This window comes from Manis pentadactyla, chromosome 2 (assembly GCF_030020395.1).
Source record: "Manis pentadactyla isolate mManPen7 chromosome 2, mManPen7.hap1, whole genome shotgun sequence".
In the NCBI taxonomy this organism is placed as follows: domain Eukaryota; kingdom Metazoa; phylum Chordata; class Mammalia; order Pholidota; family Manidae; genus Manis; species Manis pentadactyla.
The window spans coordinates 59,646,641-59,666,138 of record NC_080020.1 but is presented as its reverse complement, the minus strand read 5'-3'; the positions used below and the strand labels follow the sequence as shown (position 1 = coordinate 59,666,138).

The following is a 19,498-nucleotide window of genomic DNA, read 5'->3' as shown; positions in this document are numbered from 1 at the left end:
GTTACGGGGTGTTAGGATAATCCTCTTTTTTATAGTTGAAGAAACAGACTTAGAGAAACTAGCATAAGTTGTTTGTTATGTAGTGACATTTAAATAGGTCTGTCTGAATCCAAAATATTTGCCCTTCCCACTGCTGAAATACTAGGGCTTGGCTTAGGTGGAGGAGTAAAAAGTAAACCAAAGGATGTTTGACACTTGATGCAAAACAGAAGAACCAAGATCAGCTTATGTACATTGTCATCAACTTTTACAGCAATTGGAAACTTTCTTTTTTTTTTTCAGCAAGCATCATTTATATACAAAACAATGCAAAGGGGATAGGAATAAAAGACATTGATATAAAGTGAATTCTTTCTTTTTTTTAAGTGAATTATTTCTGCTTTCATTCTTTAATCACAAACTTTTAAGTTTCATAACACTGTGTAATTTAATTTTAAAAATGGGTAAAGTCAAGTCTGGTTAGGTGAACTAGTTTTAATGTTTCATAGGGAGCCACTAATTAAGCTGGAATTAGATCTTTGGGAATATGATTTTCAGAGTTAAGTTTTGCAATTCTATCCAGCAAATCACTCCACTCTTCTTAAGACTATTTGATCAAGTAATTTGTTATATTACCAGTAATCAAATAACACATTTAGTCTATAGTTTCATCTTGGTAGAAAATTGGTTTTAATATGGCTAAGGAACAAGTACATGTAAACAGCCTTGGTAAAAAATATTTTGAGATTACATCACTGTTATCTGGTAGTTCTTAAACTGATGTTCTTGGGCATCTCCTTGGAAAAATGTAGATTTTAGTCAACACATAATTGCTTCCAGAATCTGGTGCACATGGGCTTTTTTTTCCTGAGGAAAGGAACTATAGATTTTATAGACTTGCCAAAGAATTTTTGACTCCTAAAAGTTTAAGAGCTACTGTTTTAATGAAATCTTGTATTTGCTTTAACCTTGTTTCATTTAGTATTATATAAGACCAGAATGCAGAATTATTCCTTAAAAAAATCTGCGCACTGAACTTTCATGAACTGACACCTTTTAAAAGTTAATGTAATTTCTGACTGAAGTGTAGTTGTCAATGGTTTTTAAACCATTATATTTTACCTAGTCTCTTCCATTCCATTCAGATATTACTGTGTTGCAAAATTTAATGTAATTTTAATTTGAATAATTAGCTTCTAATTTGCTAGGTATTTTTGGACTTGAATTTAGAGCAGAGTCTTTTTTACATTTTGAATCAATTTTTTAAATTGCTAAGATGTATAGTATTGAAGATCAGAATCTTAATTTTATAGAAGAAAATGTCTTTTCATTTGAACATATGCATAAAGTTATTGGTAATGATTTTGTAAGTATTTGTTTAAAATTATAGCAATTTTTTTGAAGTACACTGTCCAAAATTATTTTTTTCATTGCATTTTAGGTAAAACGATTGCTGTATCAAATCGCTGAAGCAATAGCTACACTATCTTTTGTCTTTTATACTGCATCAACAATGAAGCAATGATATCTGAGAACCGAAGAACATTTGCCAGCTGTTATCACAATTTCAAGTGACTGTATAAGCAGAGACAAGCTGTCCACTAGTATAGACAGAATGCCTTTTTCTGATGCTGTTTATTTAAAAGCAGTTTTAGTATAGTGCATTGAAATTATATGTATATCAAATGAACTAAAAATGAGTGAAGCCCCCAGATTCTTTGTTGGGCCTGAAGATACAGAAATAAACCCTGGAAATTATCGACATTTCTTCCACCATGCAGATGAAGATGAGGAGGAGGAGGAGGAGTCTGTAAGTTTTTGTTTGGTGAGAGAAGACCAATACAGGATAGGCTCTTTACTGATCACTCTTAGGTGAACTCTTACATTGTGAAGACATTTTTTTCACACAGGAAAAATGTTGGACATTTTTAAAACTGAAAAAGCGTACCATTTTCATTAATGACATTATTGAATCTGTGTTGCATGATGAAGTACAATTTGGGGTCAGACTTCTTTAGTCTCCTTTAGTGACCTGCCTCGAATAACACAGGGAAAAAGTATCTAGGACAAAGAGCAGTCAGGGTCATAAATCTTAAAGGTTTCTTATATGAAAGTACATAACAAGAACATCAAGATAAAGAAATAGAAGGAAATAGTTTTGGAAGTACCAAAGAAGGACTACTTAATCAGCTTCATTAAGTTTGTCATGTTGTCAACACAAGTGGTAGTTGACCTGAAGGTATACCTATTTATTAACTATTCAGAAGTCTGTAAACTGTGTGTCTAGAAAGATAGGCTTCCTCAAGTATCTCCAGGGGTGTGTAAGTGTTTAAGCCTTGCTCACTTTCTAATTTGATCTATTAGAATGTATATCCATACTTGATCATCCGGAATAATACACATTTATTATGTTCATTTTGCTGTAGTTACATTAGCCAAACATTTTTCTAAGCTCATCGTTTTCCTTTTACAAATTGTTTTATTCTGAGAACTGATTTAAAATACAAACTTACAGTGTTTGTTTTTCTTAAATTTGCAATTTGAAAAGAGAATTTTATTTTAAAATAGAAACCTATTATACTTGATAAAAGTGATAACAAGCAAAAAATAGACATTGGATGACTCTTTTTTTAATTAAGGTATTATTGATGTACACTCTTATGAAGGTTTCACATGAAAAAACAATGTGGTTACTACATTTACCCCTTATTATCAAGTCCCGCCATACCCCAATGCAGTCACTGTCCATCAGTGTAGTATGATGCCACAGATTCACTATTTTCTTTCTCTGTGCTACACTGTCTTCACTGTGATCCCCCACACCATGTGTACTAAACATAATATCCCTCAATTCCCTTCTCCCTCCCTCCCTACTCACGCTCCCACACCCCTCCCCTTTGGTAACTGCTAGTCTCTTTTTGGAGTCTGTGAGTCTGCTACTGTTTTGTTTCTTCAGTTTTGCTTCATTGTTATATTCCACAAATGAGGGAAATCATTTGATACTTGTCTCTCTCCACCTGACTTATTTCACTGAGCATAATATCCTCTAGCTCCGTCCATGTTGTTGCAAATGGTAGGATTTGTTTCTTTCTTATGGCTGAATAGTATTCCATTGTATATATGTACCACATCTTCTTTATTCATTCATCTACTGATGGACACTTAGGTTGCTTCCATTTCTTGGCTATTGTAAATAGTGCTGTGATAAACATAGTGGTGCATATGTCTTTTTGAATCTGAGAAGTTGTATTCTTTGGGTAAATTCCTAGGAGTGGAATTCCTGGATCAAATGGTATTTCTATTTTTAGTTTTATGAGCAACCTCCATATCGCTTTCCACAATGGTTGAACTAGTTTACATTCCCACCAGCAGTGTAGGAGGGTTCCCCTTTCTCCACATCCTTGCCAGCATTTGTTGTTCCTAGTCTTTTCAATGCTGGACATCCTAACTGGTGTGAGGTGAGATCTCATTGTGTTTTTTATTTGCATTTCCTCTTCATATCCTCCACCCATTTTTTAATCGGTTTATTTGCTTTTTGGGTGTTGAGGTATGTGAGTTCTTTATATATTTTGGATGTTAACCCCTCTTGTCAGATATGTCATTTCCAAATATATTCTCCCACACTGTAGGATACCTTTTTGTTCTGTTGATGGTGTCCTTTGATGTACAGAAGCTTTTTAGTTTGATGTAGTCCCTGTGTTCATTATTTTATATATATATATATTTTTTAATTTTGTTATCATTAATCTACAATTACATGAAGAACATTATGTTTACTAGGCTCTCCCCTACCCCAAGTCCTCCCCGCAAACCCCATTATAGTCACTGTCCATCAGCATAGTAACATGTTGTAGAATCACTACTTGTCTTCTCTGTGTTGTACAGCCCTCCCCTTTCTCCCACCCCCACAATTATGCATGCTAATCATAATACCCCCTTTCTTCTCGCCCCTCCAATCCCTGCCTACCCACCCATCCTCCCCAGTCCCTTTCCCTTTGGTAACTGTTAGTCCGTTCTTGGGTTCTGTGATTCTGCTGCTGCTTTGTTCCTTCAATTTTTCTTTTGTTCTTATACTCCACAGATGAGTGAAATCATTTGGTATTTGTCTTTCTCCGCTTGGCTTATTTCACTGAGCATAATACCCTCTAGCTCCATCAATGTTATTGCAAATGGTAGGATTTGTTTTCTTCTTATGGCTGAATAATATTCCATTGTGTATATGTACCACATCTTCTTTATCCATTCATCTACTGATGGACACTTAGGTTGCTTCCATTTCTTGGCTATTGTAAATAGTGCTGCGATAAACATAGGGGTGCATCTGTCTTTTTCAAACTGGAGTGCTGCATCCTTAGGGTAAATTCCTAGAAGTGGAATTCCTGGGTCAAATGGTAAGTCTATTTTGAGCATTTTGAGGTACCTCCATATTGCTTTCGACAATGGTTGAACTAATTTACATTCCCACCAGCAGTATAGGAGGGTTCCCCTTTCTCCACAACCTCGCCAACATTTGTTGTTTGTCTTTTGGATGGTAGCCATCCTTACTGGTGTGAGGTGATATCTCATTGTGGTTTTAATTTGCATTTCTCTGATAATTAGCGATGTGGAGCATCTTTTCATGTGTCTATTGGCCATCGGAATTTCTTCATTGGAAAACTGTTCGGCTCCTCTGCCCATTTTTTAATCGGGTTATTTGCTTTTTGTTTGTTGAGTTGCGTGAGTTCTTTATATATTTTGGATGTCAAGCCTTTATCAGATCTGTCATTTATGAATATATTCTTCCATACTGTAGGGTACCTTTTTGTTTAGTGTACCTATTGATGGTGTCCTTTGCTGTACAGAAGCTTTTCAGCTTGATATAGTCCCATTTGTTCATTTTTGCTTTTGTTTCCCTTGCCACTAGAGATACGTTCATGAAGAAGTTGTTCATGTTTATATTCAAGAGAGTTTTGCCTATGTTTCCTTCTAAAAGTTTTATGGTTTCATGACTTACATTCAGGTCTTTGATCCATTTCGAATTTACTTTTGTGTATGGGGTTAGACAGTGATCCAGTTTCATTCTCCTACATGTAGCTGTCCAGTTTTGCCAGCACCATCTGTTGAAGAGACTGTCATTTCCCCATTGTATGTCCATGGCCCCTTTATCGAATATTAATTGACCATATATGTTTGGGTTTATGTCTGGAGTCTCTAATCTGTTCCATTGGTCAGTGGCTCTGTTCTTGTGCCAGTACCAAATTGTCTTGATTACTATGGCTTTGTAGTAGAGCTTGAAGTTGGGGAGTGAGATCCCCACCACTTTTTTCTTCTTTCTCAGGATTGCTTTGGCTATTTGGGGTCTTTGGTGTTTCCATATGAATTTTTCGAACTATTTGTCCCAGTTCGTTGAAGAATGTTGTTGGTAATTTTATAGGGATTGCGTCAAATCTGTATATTGCTTTGAGCAGGGTAGTCATTTTGACAATATTAAGTCTTCCTAGCCAAGAGCATGGGATGAGTGTCCATTTGTTAGTGTCCTCTTTAATTTCTCTTAAGAGTGTCTTATAGTTTTCAGGGTATAGGTCTTTCACTTCTTTGGTTAGGTTTATTCCTAGGTATTTTATTCTTTTTGATGCAATTGTGAATGGAATTGTTTTCCTAATTTCTCTTTCTATTGGCTCATTGTTAGTGTATAGGAAAGCCACAGATTTCTGTGTGTTAATTTTGTGTCCTGCAACTTTGCTGTATTCCAATATCAGTTCTAGTAGTTTTGGAGTGGATTCTTTAGGGTATTTTATGTACAATATCATGTCCTCTGCAAATAGTGACAGTTTAACTTCTTCTTTACCAATCTGGATTCCTTGTATTTCTTTGTTTTGTCTAAGTGCCGTGGCTAGGACCTCCACTACTATGTTAAATAAAAGTGGGGAGAGTGGGCATCCCTGTCTTGTTCCCGATCTCAGAGGAAAAGCTTTCAGCTTCTCGCTGTTCAGTATGATGTTGGCTGTGTGTTTATCGTATATGGCCTTTATTATGTTGAGGTACTTGCCCTCTATACCCATTTTACTGAGAGTTTTTATCATGAATGGATGTTGAATTTTGTCGAATGCTTTTACAGCATCTATGGAGATGATCATCTGGTTTTTGTCTTTCTTTTTGTTTATGTGGTGGATGATGTTGATGGATTTTTTGAACGTTGTACCATCCTTGCATCCCTGGGATGAATCCCACTTGGTCGTGTTGTATGATCCTTTTGATATATTTTTGAATTTGGTTTGCTAATATTTTATTGAGTATTTTTGCATCTACGTTCATCAGGGATATTGGTCTGTAATTTTTGGTGGGTTCTTTGCCTGGTTTTGGTATTAGGGTGATGTTAGCTTCATAGAATGAGTTTGGGAGTATTCCTTCCTCTTCTATTTTTTGGAAAACTTTAAGGAGAATGGGTATGATATCTTCTCTGTATGCCTGATAAAATTCCGAGGTAAATCCATCTGGCCCGGGTGTTTTTTTCTTGGGTAGCTTTTTGATTACCACTTCAATTTCTTTGCTGTTAATTGGTTTGTTTAGATTTTGTGTTTCTTCCTTGGTCAGTTTAGAAGGTTGTATTTTTCTAGGAAACTGTCCATTTCTTCTAGGTTTTCCAGCTTCTTAGCATATAGGTTTTCATAGTAGTCTCTAAGAATTCTTTGTATTTCTTTTGGGTCTGTTGTGATGTTTCCTTTCTCATTTCTGATTCTGTTGATGTGTGCTGATTCTCTTGATGTGTGCTGATTCTCTTGATGTGTGCTGATTCTCTTTTCCTCTTAAAAAGTCTGGGTAGAGGCTTATCTATTTTGTTTATTTTCTCAAAGAACCATCTCTTGGTTCCATTGATTTTTTTCTATTGTTTTATTCTTCTCAATTTTGTTTATTTCTTCTCTGATCTTTATCATGTCCCTCATTCTGCTGACTTTAGGCCTCATTTTCTCTTCTTTTTCCAATTTTGTTAATTGTGATATTAGACTATTCATTTGGGTTTGTTCTTCCTTCGTTAAATATGCCTGGATTGCTATATACTTTCCTCTTAAGACTGCTTTCGCTGCGTCCCACAGAAGTTGAGGCTTTGTGTTGTTTTTGTCATTTATTTCCATATATTGCTGGATCTCCATTTTAATTTGGTCATTGATCCATCGACTATTTAGAAGCGTGTTGTTAAGCCTCCATGTGTTTGTGAGCCTTTTTGCTTTCTTTGTACAATTTATTTCTAGTTTTATACCTTTGTGGTCTGAAAAGTTGGTTGGTAGGATTTCAATCTTTTGGAATTTACTGAGGCTCTTTTTGTGGCCTAGTATGTGGTCTATTCTGGAGAATGTTCCATGTGCACTTGAGAAGAATGTGTATCCTGTTGCTTTTGGGTGTAGAGTTCTATAGATGTCTATTAGGTCCATCTGTTCTAGTGTTTTGTTCAGTGGCTCTGTGTCCTTACTTATTTTCTGTCTGGTGGATCTGTCCTTTGGAGTGAATGGTGTGTTGAAGCCCCTAAAATGAATGCATTGCAGTCTATTTCCTCCTTTATTTCTGTTAGTATTTGTTTCACATATGCTGGTGCTCCTGTGTTGGGTGCATATATATTTAGAATGGTTATATCCTCTTGTTTGACTGAGCCCTTTATCATTATGTAATGTCCTTCTTTATCTCTTGTTACTTTCTTCGTTTTGAAGTCTATTTTGTCTGATACTAGTACTGCAACACCTGCTTTTTTCTCCTTATTGTTTGCATGAAATATCTTTTTCCATCCCTTGACTTTTAGTCTGTGCCTGTCTTTGGGTTTGAGGTGAGTCTCTTCTAAGCAGCATATAGATGGGTCTTGTTTTTTTATCCATTCAGTGACTATTTCTTTTGATTGGTGCATTCAGTCCATTTACATTTAGGGTGATTATTGATAGGTATGTACTTATTGCCATTTCAGGCTTTAGATTCGTGGTTACCAAAGTTTCCTGATTACTTTCCTTACTATCTAAGAGTCTAACTTAACTCACTTAGTATGCTGTTACAAACACAATCTAAAGGTTCTTTTCTATTTCTCCTTTTTCTTCCTCCTTCATTCTTTATATATTAGGTATCAAATTCTGTACTTTTTATCTATCCCTTGATTCACTTTGAGGATAGTCAATTTAATTTTGCATTTGCCTCGCAATCAACTGCTCCACCCTCCCTACCATGATTTTACTACCTCTGGTGACAGCTATCCAACCTTAGGAACACTTCCATCTATAGCAGTCCCTCCAAAATAGACTGCAGAGATGGTTTGTGGGAGGTAAATTCTCTCAGCTTTTGCTTATCTGGATATTGTTTAATCCCTCCTTCAAATTTAAATGATAATCTTGCCGGATAAAGTAATCTTGGTTCCAGGCCCTTCTGCTTCATGGCATTTAATACATCATGCCACTCCCTTCTGGCCTGTAAGGTTTCTGCTCAGAAGTCTGATGTTAGTCTGATGGGCTTTCCTTTGTATGTGATCTTATTTCTGCCTCTGGCTGCTTTGAACAGTCTGTCCTTATCCTTGATCTTTCCCATTTTAATTACTATGTGTCTTGGTGTTGTCTTCCTTGGGTCCCTTGTGTAGGGGGATCTGTGGATCTCCATGGCCTGAGAGACTGTGTCCTTCCCCATATTGGGGAAGTTTTCAGCAACTACCTCCTCAAAGACACTTTCTATCCCTTTTTCTCTCTCTTCTTCTTCTGGTATCCCTATAATGCAAATATTGTTCCGCTTGGATTGGTCACACAGTTCTCTCAATATTCTTTCATTTTTAGAGATCCTTTTTTCTCTCTGTGCCTCAGCTTCTTTGTATTCCTCTTCTCTAGTTTCTATTTCATTTATTGTCTCCTCGACCGTATCCAACCTGCTTTTAATACCCTCCATCGTGTTCTTTAATGATTGGATCTCTGACCTGAATTCATTCCTGAGTTCTTGGATGTCTTTCCGTACCTCCATTACGATGTTGATCGTTTTTATTTTGAACTCCCTTTCAGGAAGGGTCACGAGGTCCATATCTTTTAAATCTTTCTCGGGAGTTGTATTAACAGTTTTACTCTGCACAAGGTTCCTTTGGCGTTTCATGTTTGTATATTGCGCCCTCTAGTGTCCAGAAGCTGTATTCTGGAGCTGCTCAGCCCCTGAAGCAATGCCAGGGGTCGCAGGGGAGCGGTACTGTTGCCTGGGTGTAGGAAAGAGCTGTTCCCCGCCTCCTGGCTTCTGTGCCTGTCTCCACTGCCTGAGCCAGTGGGCCGGTCACACAGGTATAAGTTTTTGTCCCAGAGCAGCCAGATATGGATCCCTGCTTTCCACAAGCTGCCGGAATCCCAGTCTCCCCAAGAACTCTGCCTGTATTAACTTTCCAACCCAGTAGTCATGTGAGTCTCATGAAAGCACCATGAAATGTAGGTTTGTGCTCCCAGAGCAGATCTCCAGAGCTAGGTATTCAGCAGTCCCAAGCCTTCCACTCCCTCCCTGCTCCGTTTGTCTTCCTCCCACTGGTAAGCTGGGGTGGGGGAGGGGCTCGGGTCCCACGGAGCCACAGCTCTGGTACGTTACCCCATTCGCTGAGGTCTGCTCTTTTTCTCCAGGTGTGTGCAGTCTGATGCCATCCTCTTTCCTGTTGCTCTCTCAGGATTAGTTGCGCCAATTAAATTTTCTAATTGTATCCAGTTTTAGGAAGAAGCCTCTGTCTCTCCTCTCATGCCACCATCTTTCCCTGTGTTCATTTTTGCTTTTGTTTCTTTTGCTCGAGGAGATGCAAGAAGTTGCTCCTGTTTTATATTCAGGAGATTTTTGCCTATGTTGTCTTCTCAGATGTTTTATGTTTTCATGACTTACATTCAGGTCTTTGATCCATTTCAAGTTTACTTTTGTATATGGGGTTAAACAATAATCCAATTTCATTCTCTTGCATGTAGCTGTCCAGTTTTGCCAACACAAGCTGTTGAAGAGGTGTCATTTCCCCATTGTATGTCCATAACTCCTTTATCATATATTAATTGACCATATATGTTTGGGTTTATATCTGGGCTCTCTAATCTGTTCCATTGGTCTGTGGGCCTATTCTTGTGCCAATACCAAATTGTCTTGATTGCTGTGGCTTTGTAGTAGCACTTGAAGTTGGGAAGCGTAATCCTTCCAGCTTTATTCTTCCTTCTCAGGATTGCTTTGGCTATTCGGGGTCTTTTGTATTGGATGACTCTTTAGATCCTTTGTCATGGTTATTTAACCCCACCTTTTGCGGTGTAGTTACAAATATCTGAAATGTAAATCAGAATGTCACTCATTTCAATCCTGTGCCATCCCCTCCTCACCCCAGAAAAAATAATATACTCAAGCTTCTCTTAGCAGCCAAAACCTTTCTTCATCTGAAGTCTTATCTGAAAATATAGTAAGTAAACATAGAAGTAGAGCTTCTCTGGCTTCTCTTAGGCTAGAAGGTACTCTGGAGTCAACCTCTATTACCTTTGACCCCTTTTCTCTAGAGTTCTTCTGAACACCACTGATGGATCAAGTCCAGCCCTCTTACAAATAAGGACTTTGATCTCCTACTCATATCTAGAACTGTACTTATATCTCATCCCTCTACCTTTTCTGTTTTAAAGTATCAGATCTTTATTTCCCACATACTCCATGTTGTACCATGCCTCTTTTGCTGTTGTATATGCTCCTTTACCTCTGTTAAATGCCCTTTTAAAAATACTGTGTGAACTGTTTTTCATTATTCAAAATGCTGCTCAGATTTCACATTATTCACTCTTTCCTCCTCTTTGCTCTTTTCCCCATGAGAAATTTGAACACTTCCTCAGTTCTGTTTCTGTACCATGGCATTTATACTTCTGCTCCATGTATTATAATGTGTGTTATTACTGTGTTCCTTGTTAGACTCTAAGTACTTTGAGGATAGGTAGTTTCTATATGTCTAACTCTTCAGCTCTTAATATAGTTCTTGGAATATTGGTATTCATTAAATTGAATTTACATCTGTCATGCACGGTTGTCACTTTTGAAGAGCTTAATTTGGTTCACTTGACATATAATTGGTAAAATGATTTCTTCCATATAATTCTGTTTTTAAGATTTCAAAGATGTGAATTTCATTTTAGATATTAAATCTAATAGAGTAACTTGGATATGTTTTAAAAATTATTTTCATGCTTTTAAGGTTTTACCTAATAGAAAAATTGTATAATTTTGTCTTAATAACATAGGCTTATTTGTACATTTTAAACTTGAATGTTTCTAGTTCATCTTAACCAATGAGCACATATTCATTAAACAGATCTATGATAAAGAATGCTTAAAATATTAGCCTTTTTTTTTTAACTGTAAATCAGTGTGAAATGTTAGGTTGACTACATTTTATTGTCTGCAGAAATCTTTAGGAATGTCATAATGAGCTATGACAAGGCTTTTATCAGGAAAGAATTGAGTTAAGGAACTTAAAAGTGTATGATCAGAAGGGGAAAGACAGCAGATTGCAGGGCAGTTAGGATTTACAATCTTTTACTTAAAATCAAATCCAATGGCAATTAAACTTTGCATTCCATATGAATTAGAGGAAGCAATGAAGAAATACAATTCAGGACATGAAGATGATAATTTAATTATGTTATCCAATTTTATTTTTAGATTTATAATTAGAGAAAGTCTAGTAAAACACTTTTGAGTCCAGATTATAATGTCATATAAAGTATGTAAAATACCATGGGAGAGGGAATAATTGAAATGAAAAACTGGACATTGCTTTACATATTTGATAAAACTCTAAGCCCCTGAATGCAAAGACCTCAGAATGAACCTTGAGTGATTTTATAAACCTGTGAACTACTCATGTTATTTCTATATCTTGCTTTTTTTAGTTTCAGTCCAAATCATGTTCTTTGAGCTATAGCAAAAGGGTTCCAGGGATAAGCAGCAGCATTAAGTAGGATGTTGAGTAAGAAATTGGACATTGACAACTCTATTAGTGTGCCTTTCTCCAAAATTTCCTTCCAGGTTGTCATTGGTGACCAACTCATATTCAAGCTCAATCTGTAGAAGTAGGTGAACACTGTATAGCTTTGTTATCAGAGCATCTTATTTTAGGCAAATGAATCCTTTATCTCACTCCTGTTGGCCTTTTTACTTGGATTGGATAGGTTTTGGCCCTTGTTTACCCCTTCCTGGTGTGGGGAAAGTAAATAAATGCTAGAGACAGTTAAAGGAGTATTTTTTAAGCTTGAAATCAGGATGAAAATAGTAACAAATGTTTTGAAAGTTTTTTGGTTTAGAATTTTTCCAGACCTTTGTGAAAAACTATTTTATTAAATATTATAACAACAATACACTTTTGAAAAATGCCTTTTGTGGTTTAATGTGTCACTTTCATTGATTCATCACATGCTTTGTAATCTTCTGAAAAAGACTGAAGATAGCTGTACTCCAGAGTTCTTATTATGTCAACCTGATTTTTTTTGTTGCTGTTTCTTTTCTGTTTTAGCCACCAGAAAGGCAGATCGTGGTTGGAATATGTTCCATGGCAAAGAAATCCAAATCCAAACCAATGAAGGAAATTCTTGAACGGATCTCCTTATTTAAATACATCACAGTAGTAGTTTTTGAAGAGGACGTTATTTTGAATGAACCAGTGGAAAACTGGCCTTTATGTGATTGTCTTATTTCTTTCCATTCTAAAGGTATTGAGAGATGGGGAGGAAAACCCATTTATGCTGTCTACTTGTAAAACTAATACCTATTAATTGTAGAATATTAAATGAAATACAAAGGCAAAGTTAAATTCACCTACACAGATAAGTGATATTAACATTCTGGTACATCTTTCCATCTTTTTTCTGCATGTATTTTTTAAGAACAAATTTCACATTTTGGTACATACGTAATTTTATATATAATTTTCTCACTGATTATATCAAGAGGTTTTACTCCTTCCATATCATTCTTCAAAAACCTGATTTTTAATGGTGTTTTAGTCTATTATCATGTGGATTTTCGTTTCAGCCAATATCCTAACAGATCGTTTCCAGTTTTCACTATTAAAAATAAGACTGATGGACTCTTTGAATGAGTATCTTTGCAATTCTGTATTTCTTAGGATATGTTACTGAATATTGAATATTTTAGGCTGTTTTGCATTTGCCAAATAGAAAGTGATCTATTATTCCTCATACATATTCATACTTTATTTCGTAAGAACTTAGTATTTGAATTTTAGATTTGACTTGTTATAAGGTGAACTGAAATATCAATTAAGCTTAAGTACTTGTTCATAGGGAAGTGTTACTTCGTAGTAAAACCCACCAATCAAAATTACTAAGTGTATATCTGAAAATTTATCACTTAAGAATCTATAAATTAAGGGAATTTTCTCAGTAAGAGCTGTAATTTAAAGGATGTGTGCTCAGTTTTAAATGTATTCATATTAAATTGTTCTTGTTACCAAAATATGTAGTTTCTAACTGTGTTAAACTATCAGTTTAGCTAATGTTCCAGAAGCATCTCCTTTTTTCTTTCTGCAATAAGAGAATGAGCAGGGTTGAGACATTTTGTTTTCTGTGACCTATAAAGAAGCCAAGGCCTTGGTCTTCATAGACTGAAATCCTTCAGAGAATCTTAACATTTCCTTATCCTTGAGGGTTAGGTGTTCTTTCTTATTACTGTTTGGTTCCTCCTATGAAAGCTGTTTTTTTTGCCTGTAAAGACTAGGTTCTACCTAAGATCATATCCCATTTGTTATCTCTTGGTAAGAAAAAGGTTCTCCTTAACAACAGCAGGAGCTAGAAACTGATTAAATAGGAGTTGCCTATTTGCTAAATTCTGGTGGAAGCTTCAAATCATAGACCTTGAGACATATTAACAAATGATGAATTCTGAGAGACTTTTTAAAATTAATTTTATTTTTTATTAAGGAATCATTGATATGCACTCTTATGAAGGTTTCACATGAAAAACACTGTGGTTAGTACATTCACCCATTTTAATAAGTCCTCCCCATACGCCATTGCAGAAACTGTCAGCGTAGTAAGATATTACACCTCACTACTTGTCTTTTCTGTGTGGCACTGTCTTCCTCATGACCCCCCACACACACACACCATGTGTGCCAATCATAATGTTCCCCAGTACCCTTCTCAAACCCTCTCCCATCCCTCCCCTTTGGTATCCACTAGTCCCTTGGAGTCTGTGAGTCTGCTGCTGTCTTGTTCCTTCACTTTTTCTTCATTCTTATTCTCCACAAATGAGGGAAATCATTTGGTGCTTGTCTTTCTTTGCCTCACTTATTTCACTGAGTGTAATACCCTTTAGCTCCATCCATGTTGTTGCAAATGGTAGGATTTGTTTTCTTATGGCTGAATCATATTCCATTGTGTATATGTAGCACATCTTCTCATCTACAGATAGATGCTAAGGTTGCTTCCATATTTTGGCTATTGTAAATAGTGCTGCAATAAACATAGAGAGGTACATAGGTCTTTTTGAATCTGGGATCTTGTTTTCTTGGGGAAAATTCCTAGGAGTGGAATTCCCGGGTCAAATGGTATTTCTATTTCTACTTCTTTGAGGAACCTCCATATTGCTTTCCACAATGGTTGAACTAGCTTACATTCCCACCTGCAGTGTAGGAGGGTTCCTCTGTCTCTGCATCCTCACTGGCATTTGTTCCCTGTCTTTTGGATGTTGGCCATGCTAACTGGTGTGAGATGATATCTCATTGCGGTTTTAATTTGCATTTCCCTGATAATTAGCGATATGGAACATCTTCTCATGTACCTGTTGGCCATCTGAATTTCTTCTTTGGAGAAGTGTCTGTTCATATCCTCTGCCCATTTTTTAATAGGGTTATTTGCTTTTTGGGCATTTAGGCATGAGAGTTCTTTATATATTTTGGATGTTGTGTCGTTTACAAATATGTTCTCCCACATTTGTTCTATCGGAGGATGCCTTTTTGTTCTAATGATGGTGTCCTTTGCTGTACAGAAGCTTTTTAGTTTGATGTAGTCCCATTTGTTCATTTTTTATTTTGTTTCCCTTGTCCAAGGAGATGTGTTCAGGAAAAAGTTGCTCATGTTTATACTGAGGAGATTTTTGCCTATGTTGTTTTCTAAGAGTTTTATGGTTTCGTGACTTACATTCAGGTCTTTGATCCATTTCGAGTTTACTTTTGTGTATGGGGTTAGACAGTAATCCAGTTTCATTCTCTTACATATAGGTGTCCAGTTTTGCCAATACCAGCTCTTGAAGATGCTGTCATTTCCCCATTGTATATTGATGACCTTTTAAATCAGATATTAATTGACCATATATGTTTGGGTTTATATCTGGGCTCTCTATTCTGTTCCATTGAGCTATGGGTCTGTTCCTGTGCTAGTCCCAAATTGTCTTTGATCTATGGGTCTGTTCTTGTGCAAGTACCAAATTGTCTTGATTATTGTTGCTTTGTAGTAGAGCTTGAAGTCGGGGAGTGTAATAAAGTGAAGCTTTATTCTTCCTTCTCAGGATTGCCTTGGCTATTCAGGTTCTTTTGTGGTTCCATATGAATTTTAGAACTATTTGCTCTAGTTCATTGAAGAATGCTGTTGATATTTTGATAGGGATTGCATTGAATCTGTAGATTACTTTAGGCAGGATGGCCATTTTGACAATGTTAATTCTTCCTATCCACAAGCATTGGCTGTATTTCCATTTATTGGTGTCTTTAATTTCTTTCATGAGTGTCTTACAGTTTTCAGGGTATAGGTCTTTCACCTCCCTGTTTAGGTTTATCCCTAGATATTTTATTCTTTTTGGTGCAATTGTGAATGGAATTGTTATCCTGATTTCTCTTTCTGCTAGTTCATTGTTAGTATATAGGAATGCAGCAGATTTCTGTGTGTTGATTTTGTATCTTGCAACTTTGCTGAATTCAGTTATTCTGGTATTAGATTGGATTCTTTAGGGATTTTTTTATGTACAGTATCATGTCATCTGGAAACAGTCACAGTGTAACTTCTTCCTTACCAATCTGGGTGCCTTTTATTTCTTTGTGTTGACAGATTGATATGGCTAGAACCTCCAGTACTATGTTGAATAAAAGTGGAGATAGTGGGCATCCTTGTCTTGATCTTAAAGGAAAAGCTTTCAGCTTTTTGCTGTTAAATACAGTGTTCGCTGTGGGTTTGTTATATATGACCTTTATTATGTTGAGGTACTGTCACTCCATACCCATTTTGTTGAGCATTTTTATCCTGAATGGGTGTTGAATTTTGTTGAATGCTTTTTCAGCATCTATGCAGATGATCATGTGGTTTTTGTCCTACTTTTTGTTGATGTGGTATATGATGTTGATGGATTTTCTAATGTTGTACCATCCTTGCATCCCTGGAATAAATTCTGCTTGATCATGATAGATGATCTTTTTCATGTATTTTTGAATTCAGTTTGCTAATATTTTGTTAAATACTTTTGTATCGTGTTCATCAGGGATATTGGTCTGTAATTTTCTGTTTTTGTGATGTCTTTGCCTGGTTTTGGTATTAGAGTGCTGCCAGCCTCATAGAATGAGTTTGGAAGTATTCTCTCCTCTTCAACTTTTTAGAAAACTTTAAGGAGAATGGGTATTAGGTCTCCACTAAATGTTTGATAAAATTCAGTGGTGAAGCCATCTTGTACAGGAATTTTATTCTTAGGTAGTTTTTAAATTACCAATTCAATTTCATTCCTTATAATTGGTCTGTTCAGATTTTCTGTTTCTTCCTACTTCAGCCTTGGAAGGTTGTTTTTTCTAGAAAGTTGTCCATTTCTTCTAGGTTATCCAGTTTGTTAGCATATACTTTTTCAGAGTATTCTCTAATAATTCTTAGTTTTTCTGTGTGTCCATAGTGATTTTTCCTTTCTCATTTCTGATTCTGTTTATGTGTGTAAGACTCTCTTTTTTTTCATGATAAGTCTGGCTAGGGGTTTATCTATTTTGTTAATTTTCTTGAAGAACCAGCTCCTGCTTGCATTAATTCTTTCTATTGTTTTATTATTCTTGATTTTATTTATTTCTTCTCTGATCTTTATTATGTCCTTCTACTGACTTTGGGCCTTATTTGTTGTTCTTTTTCTAGTTTCATTAATTGTGAGCTTAGACTGTTCATATGGGATTGTTCTTTCCTGAGGTAGGCCTGTATGGCAATATACTTCCCTCTTAGCATGGCCTTCACTGCATCCCATAGATTTTTGCAGTGTTGAATTATTGTTGTCATTTGTCTCCATATACTGCTTGATCTCTGTTTTTATTTGGTCATTGATCCATTGGTTATTTAGGAGCATGTTGTGAAGCCTCCATGTGTTTGTGGGCTTTTTTGTTTTCTTTGCATAATTTATTTCTAGTTTCATACCTTTGTGGTCTGAGAACCTGGTTGGTACAGTTTCAATCTTTCTGAATTTACTGGTGCTCTTTTTGTGGCCTAGTATATGATCTATTTTGGAAAGTGTTCCATGTGCACTTAAGAAGAATGTGTATCTTACTGCTTTTGGGTGGAGTGTTCTGTAGATGTCTGTTAGGTTCATCTGTTCTAATGTGTTGTTCTGTGCCTCTGTCTCCTTACTTATTTTCTGTCTGGTTGATCTATCCTTTGGAGTGAGTGGTGTGTTGAAGTCTCCTAAAAGGAATGCACTGCATGCTATTTCCCCCTTTAATTCTGTTAGTATTTGTTTCACATATGTAGGTGCTCCTGTGTTGGGTACATATATATTTATAATGGTTATATCCTCTTGTTGGACTGACCCCTTTATCATTATGTAATGTCCTTCTTTGTCTCTTGTGATTTTCTTTGTTTTGAAGTCTATTTTGTCTAATACAAGTACTGCAATTCTTGCTTTTTTCTCCATATTATTTGCATGAAATACCTTTTTTCATCCCTTCACTTTTAGTCGGTGTATATCTTTGGGTTTGAAGTGAGTCTCTTGTAGGTAGCATATAGATGAGTCTTGTTTTTTTTTACCCATTCAATAACTATATCTTTTGTTTGGTGCATTCAATCCATTTATATTTAGGGTTATTATCGATAGATGTGTACTTATTGCCACTGTAGGCTTTAGATTCATGTTTACCAAAGGTTCAAGGATAGCTTCTTTACTGTCTAACAGTCCAGCTTAACTCACTTAGTATGCTATTTCAAACACAGTCTAAAGGTTCTTTTTTTTTTCTCCCTTCCTTTTTTTCTTTCTCCATTCTTTATATATTAGATATCATATTCTTTATTCTTTGTGTATCCCTTGACTGACTTTGGGGGTAGTTGATTTTATTTTGCATTTGCTTAATTAATTGGTCTACTTGTGGTTTTACTTTCTCTGGTGACAGCTATTTAGCTTTAAGAGCACTTCCATCTATAGCTGTCCCTCCAAAATACACTGTAGAGATGGTTTGTAGGAGGTAACATCTCTCAACTTTGCTTATCTGGAAATTGTTTAATCCCTCCTTCAAATTTAAATTGTAATCTTTCCTGGTTGAGTATTCTTTGTTCAAGGCCCTTCTGTTTCATTGCATTAAATATATCATGCCACTCCCTTGTGGCCTGTAAGGTTTTTGCTAAGAAGTCTGATGATAGCTTGATGGGTTTTCCTTTGTATGTGATCTTTTTTCTCTCTCTGGCTGCCATTGAGATCTTTGTCATTTTAATTATTATGTGTGTTGGTGTTGTCTCCTTTGGGTCCCTTGTGTTGGGAGATCTGTGTACCTCCATGGCCTGAGAGTCTATCTCCTTCCCCAGATTGGGGAAGTTTTCAGCAATTACCTCCTCAAAGATACTTTCTATCCCTTTTTCTCTCTCTTCTTCTGGTACCCCTATAATGCAAATATAGTTCCTTTTGGATTGGTCACACAGTTCTCTCAATATTCTTTCTTTCCTAGAGTTCCTTTTATCTTTCTGTGCCTCAGCTTCTTTGTATTCCTGTTCTCTAATTTCTGTTTCATTTACCATCCCCTCTACTGCATCTAATCTGATTTAAAATCCTTCCATTGTATGTTTCATTTCAGATACTATATTTTTCAAAGTTTCTGTCTCTTTCTTGAATTCCTCCCTGAGGTCTTGAATCTTTTTCTGTGGCTCCATGAGCATGTTTATGATTTTTATTTTCAAATCTCAGGAAGATAGGTGATTTCAGTTTCACTTGGCCCTTTTTCTGATATTTGTGGGATTTTAGCTTAAACCAGGTTTCTTTGATATTTCATATATTTAGTTGACACCTTCTAGTGCCCAGAAGCTCTACTATCTGGAGCTGTCCAGCCCATGGAACAATGATGGGGGTCATATCCCAGTGGCGTTGGTGCCTGCCAGAAGGAAAGAGTTATTTCCTGCTTCCCGACTGCAGTGCCTGCCTCCACTGCCAGGGCCAGTGGGCTGAGCATACAGGGAGGAGCCTCTGTGCTACAACCTTGTAGGTACCATCAGCAGGGCAGCCCTCTGGCTTGTCTCAAGCAATGGCGGGGCAACAGGTTTGCGAGCCAGTTCCAGCTGGGAGGAAGGAGCAACAGGCTGCGTATTGCGGTGGA

At 36.4% G+C, this 19,498-nt stretch overlaps 1 protein-coding gene across 23 annotated transcripts in view; it reads left to right on the top strand.

The window, feature by feature from the left end:
- PPIP5K2 (diphosphoinositol pentakisphosphate kinase 2) overlaps positions 1-19,498 on the top strand; it is an 83,647-nt gene that overhangs the window by 2,523 nt on the left and 61,626 nt on the right. For 18 of the 23 annotated variants that reach the window (XM_036886831.2, XM_036886835.2, XM_036886829.2 and 15 more), the window contains exons 2-3: positions 1,421-1,789; positions 12,464-12,659. In XM_036886831.2, coding sequence (XP_036742726.2) covers positions 1,676-1,789; positions 12,464-12,659 — 310 coding nt within the window. In that variant the 5' untranslated portion in view covers positions 1,421-1,675. The other 5 variants (XM_057492978.1, XM_057492974.1, XM_057492976.1 and 2 more) reach the window with 3 other exon arrangements.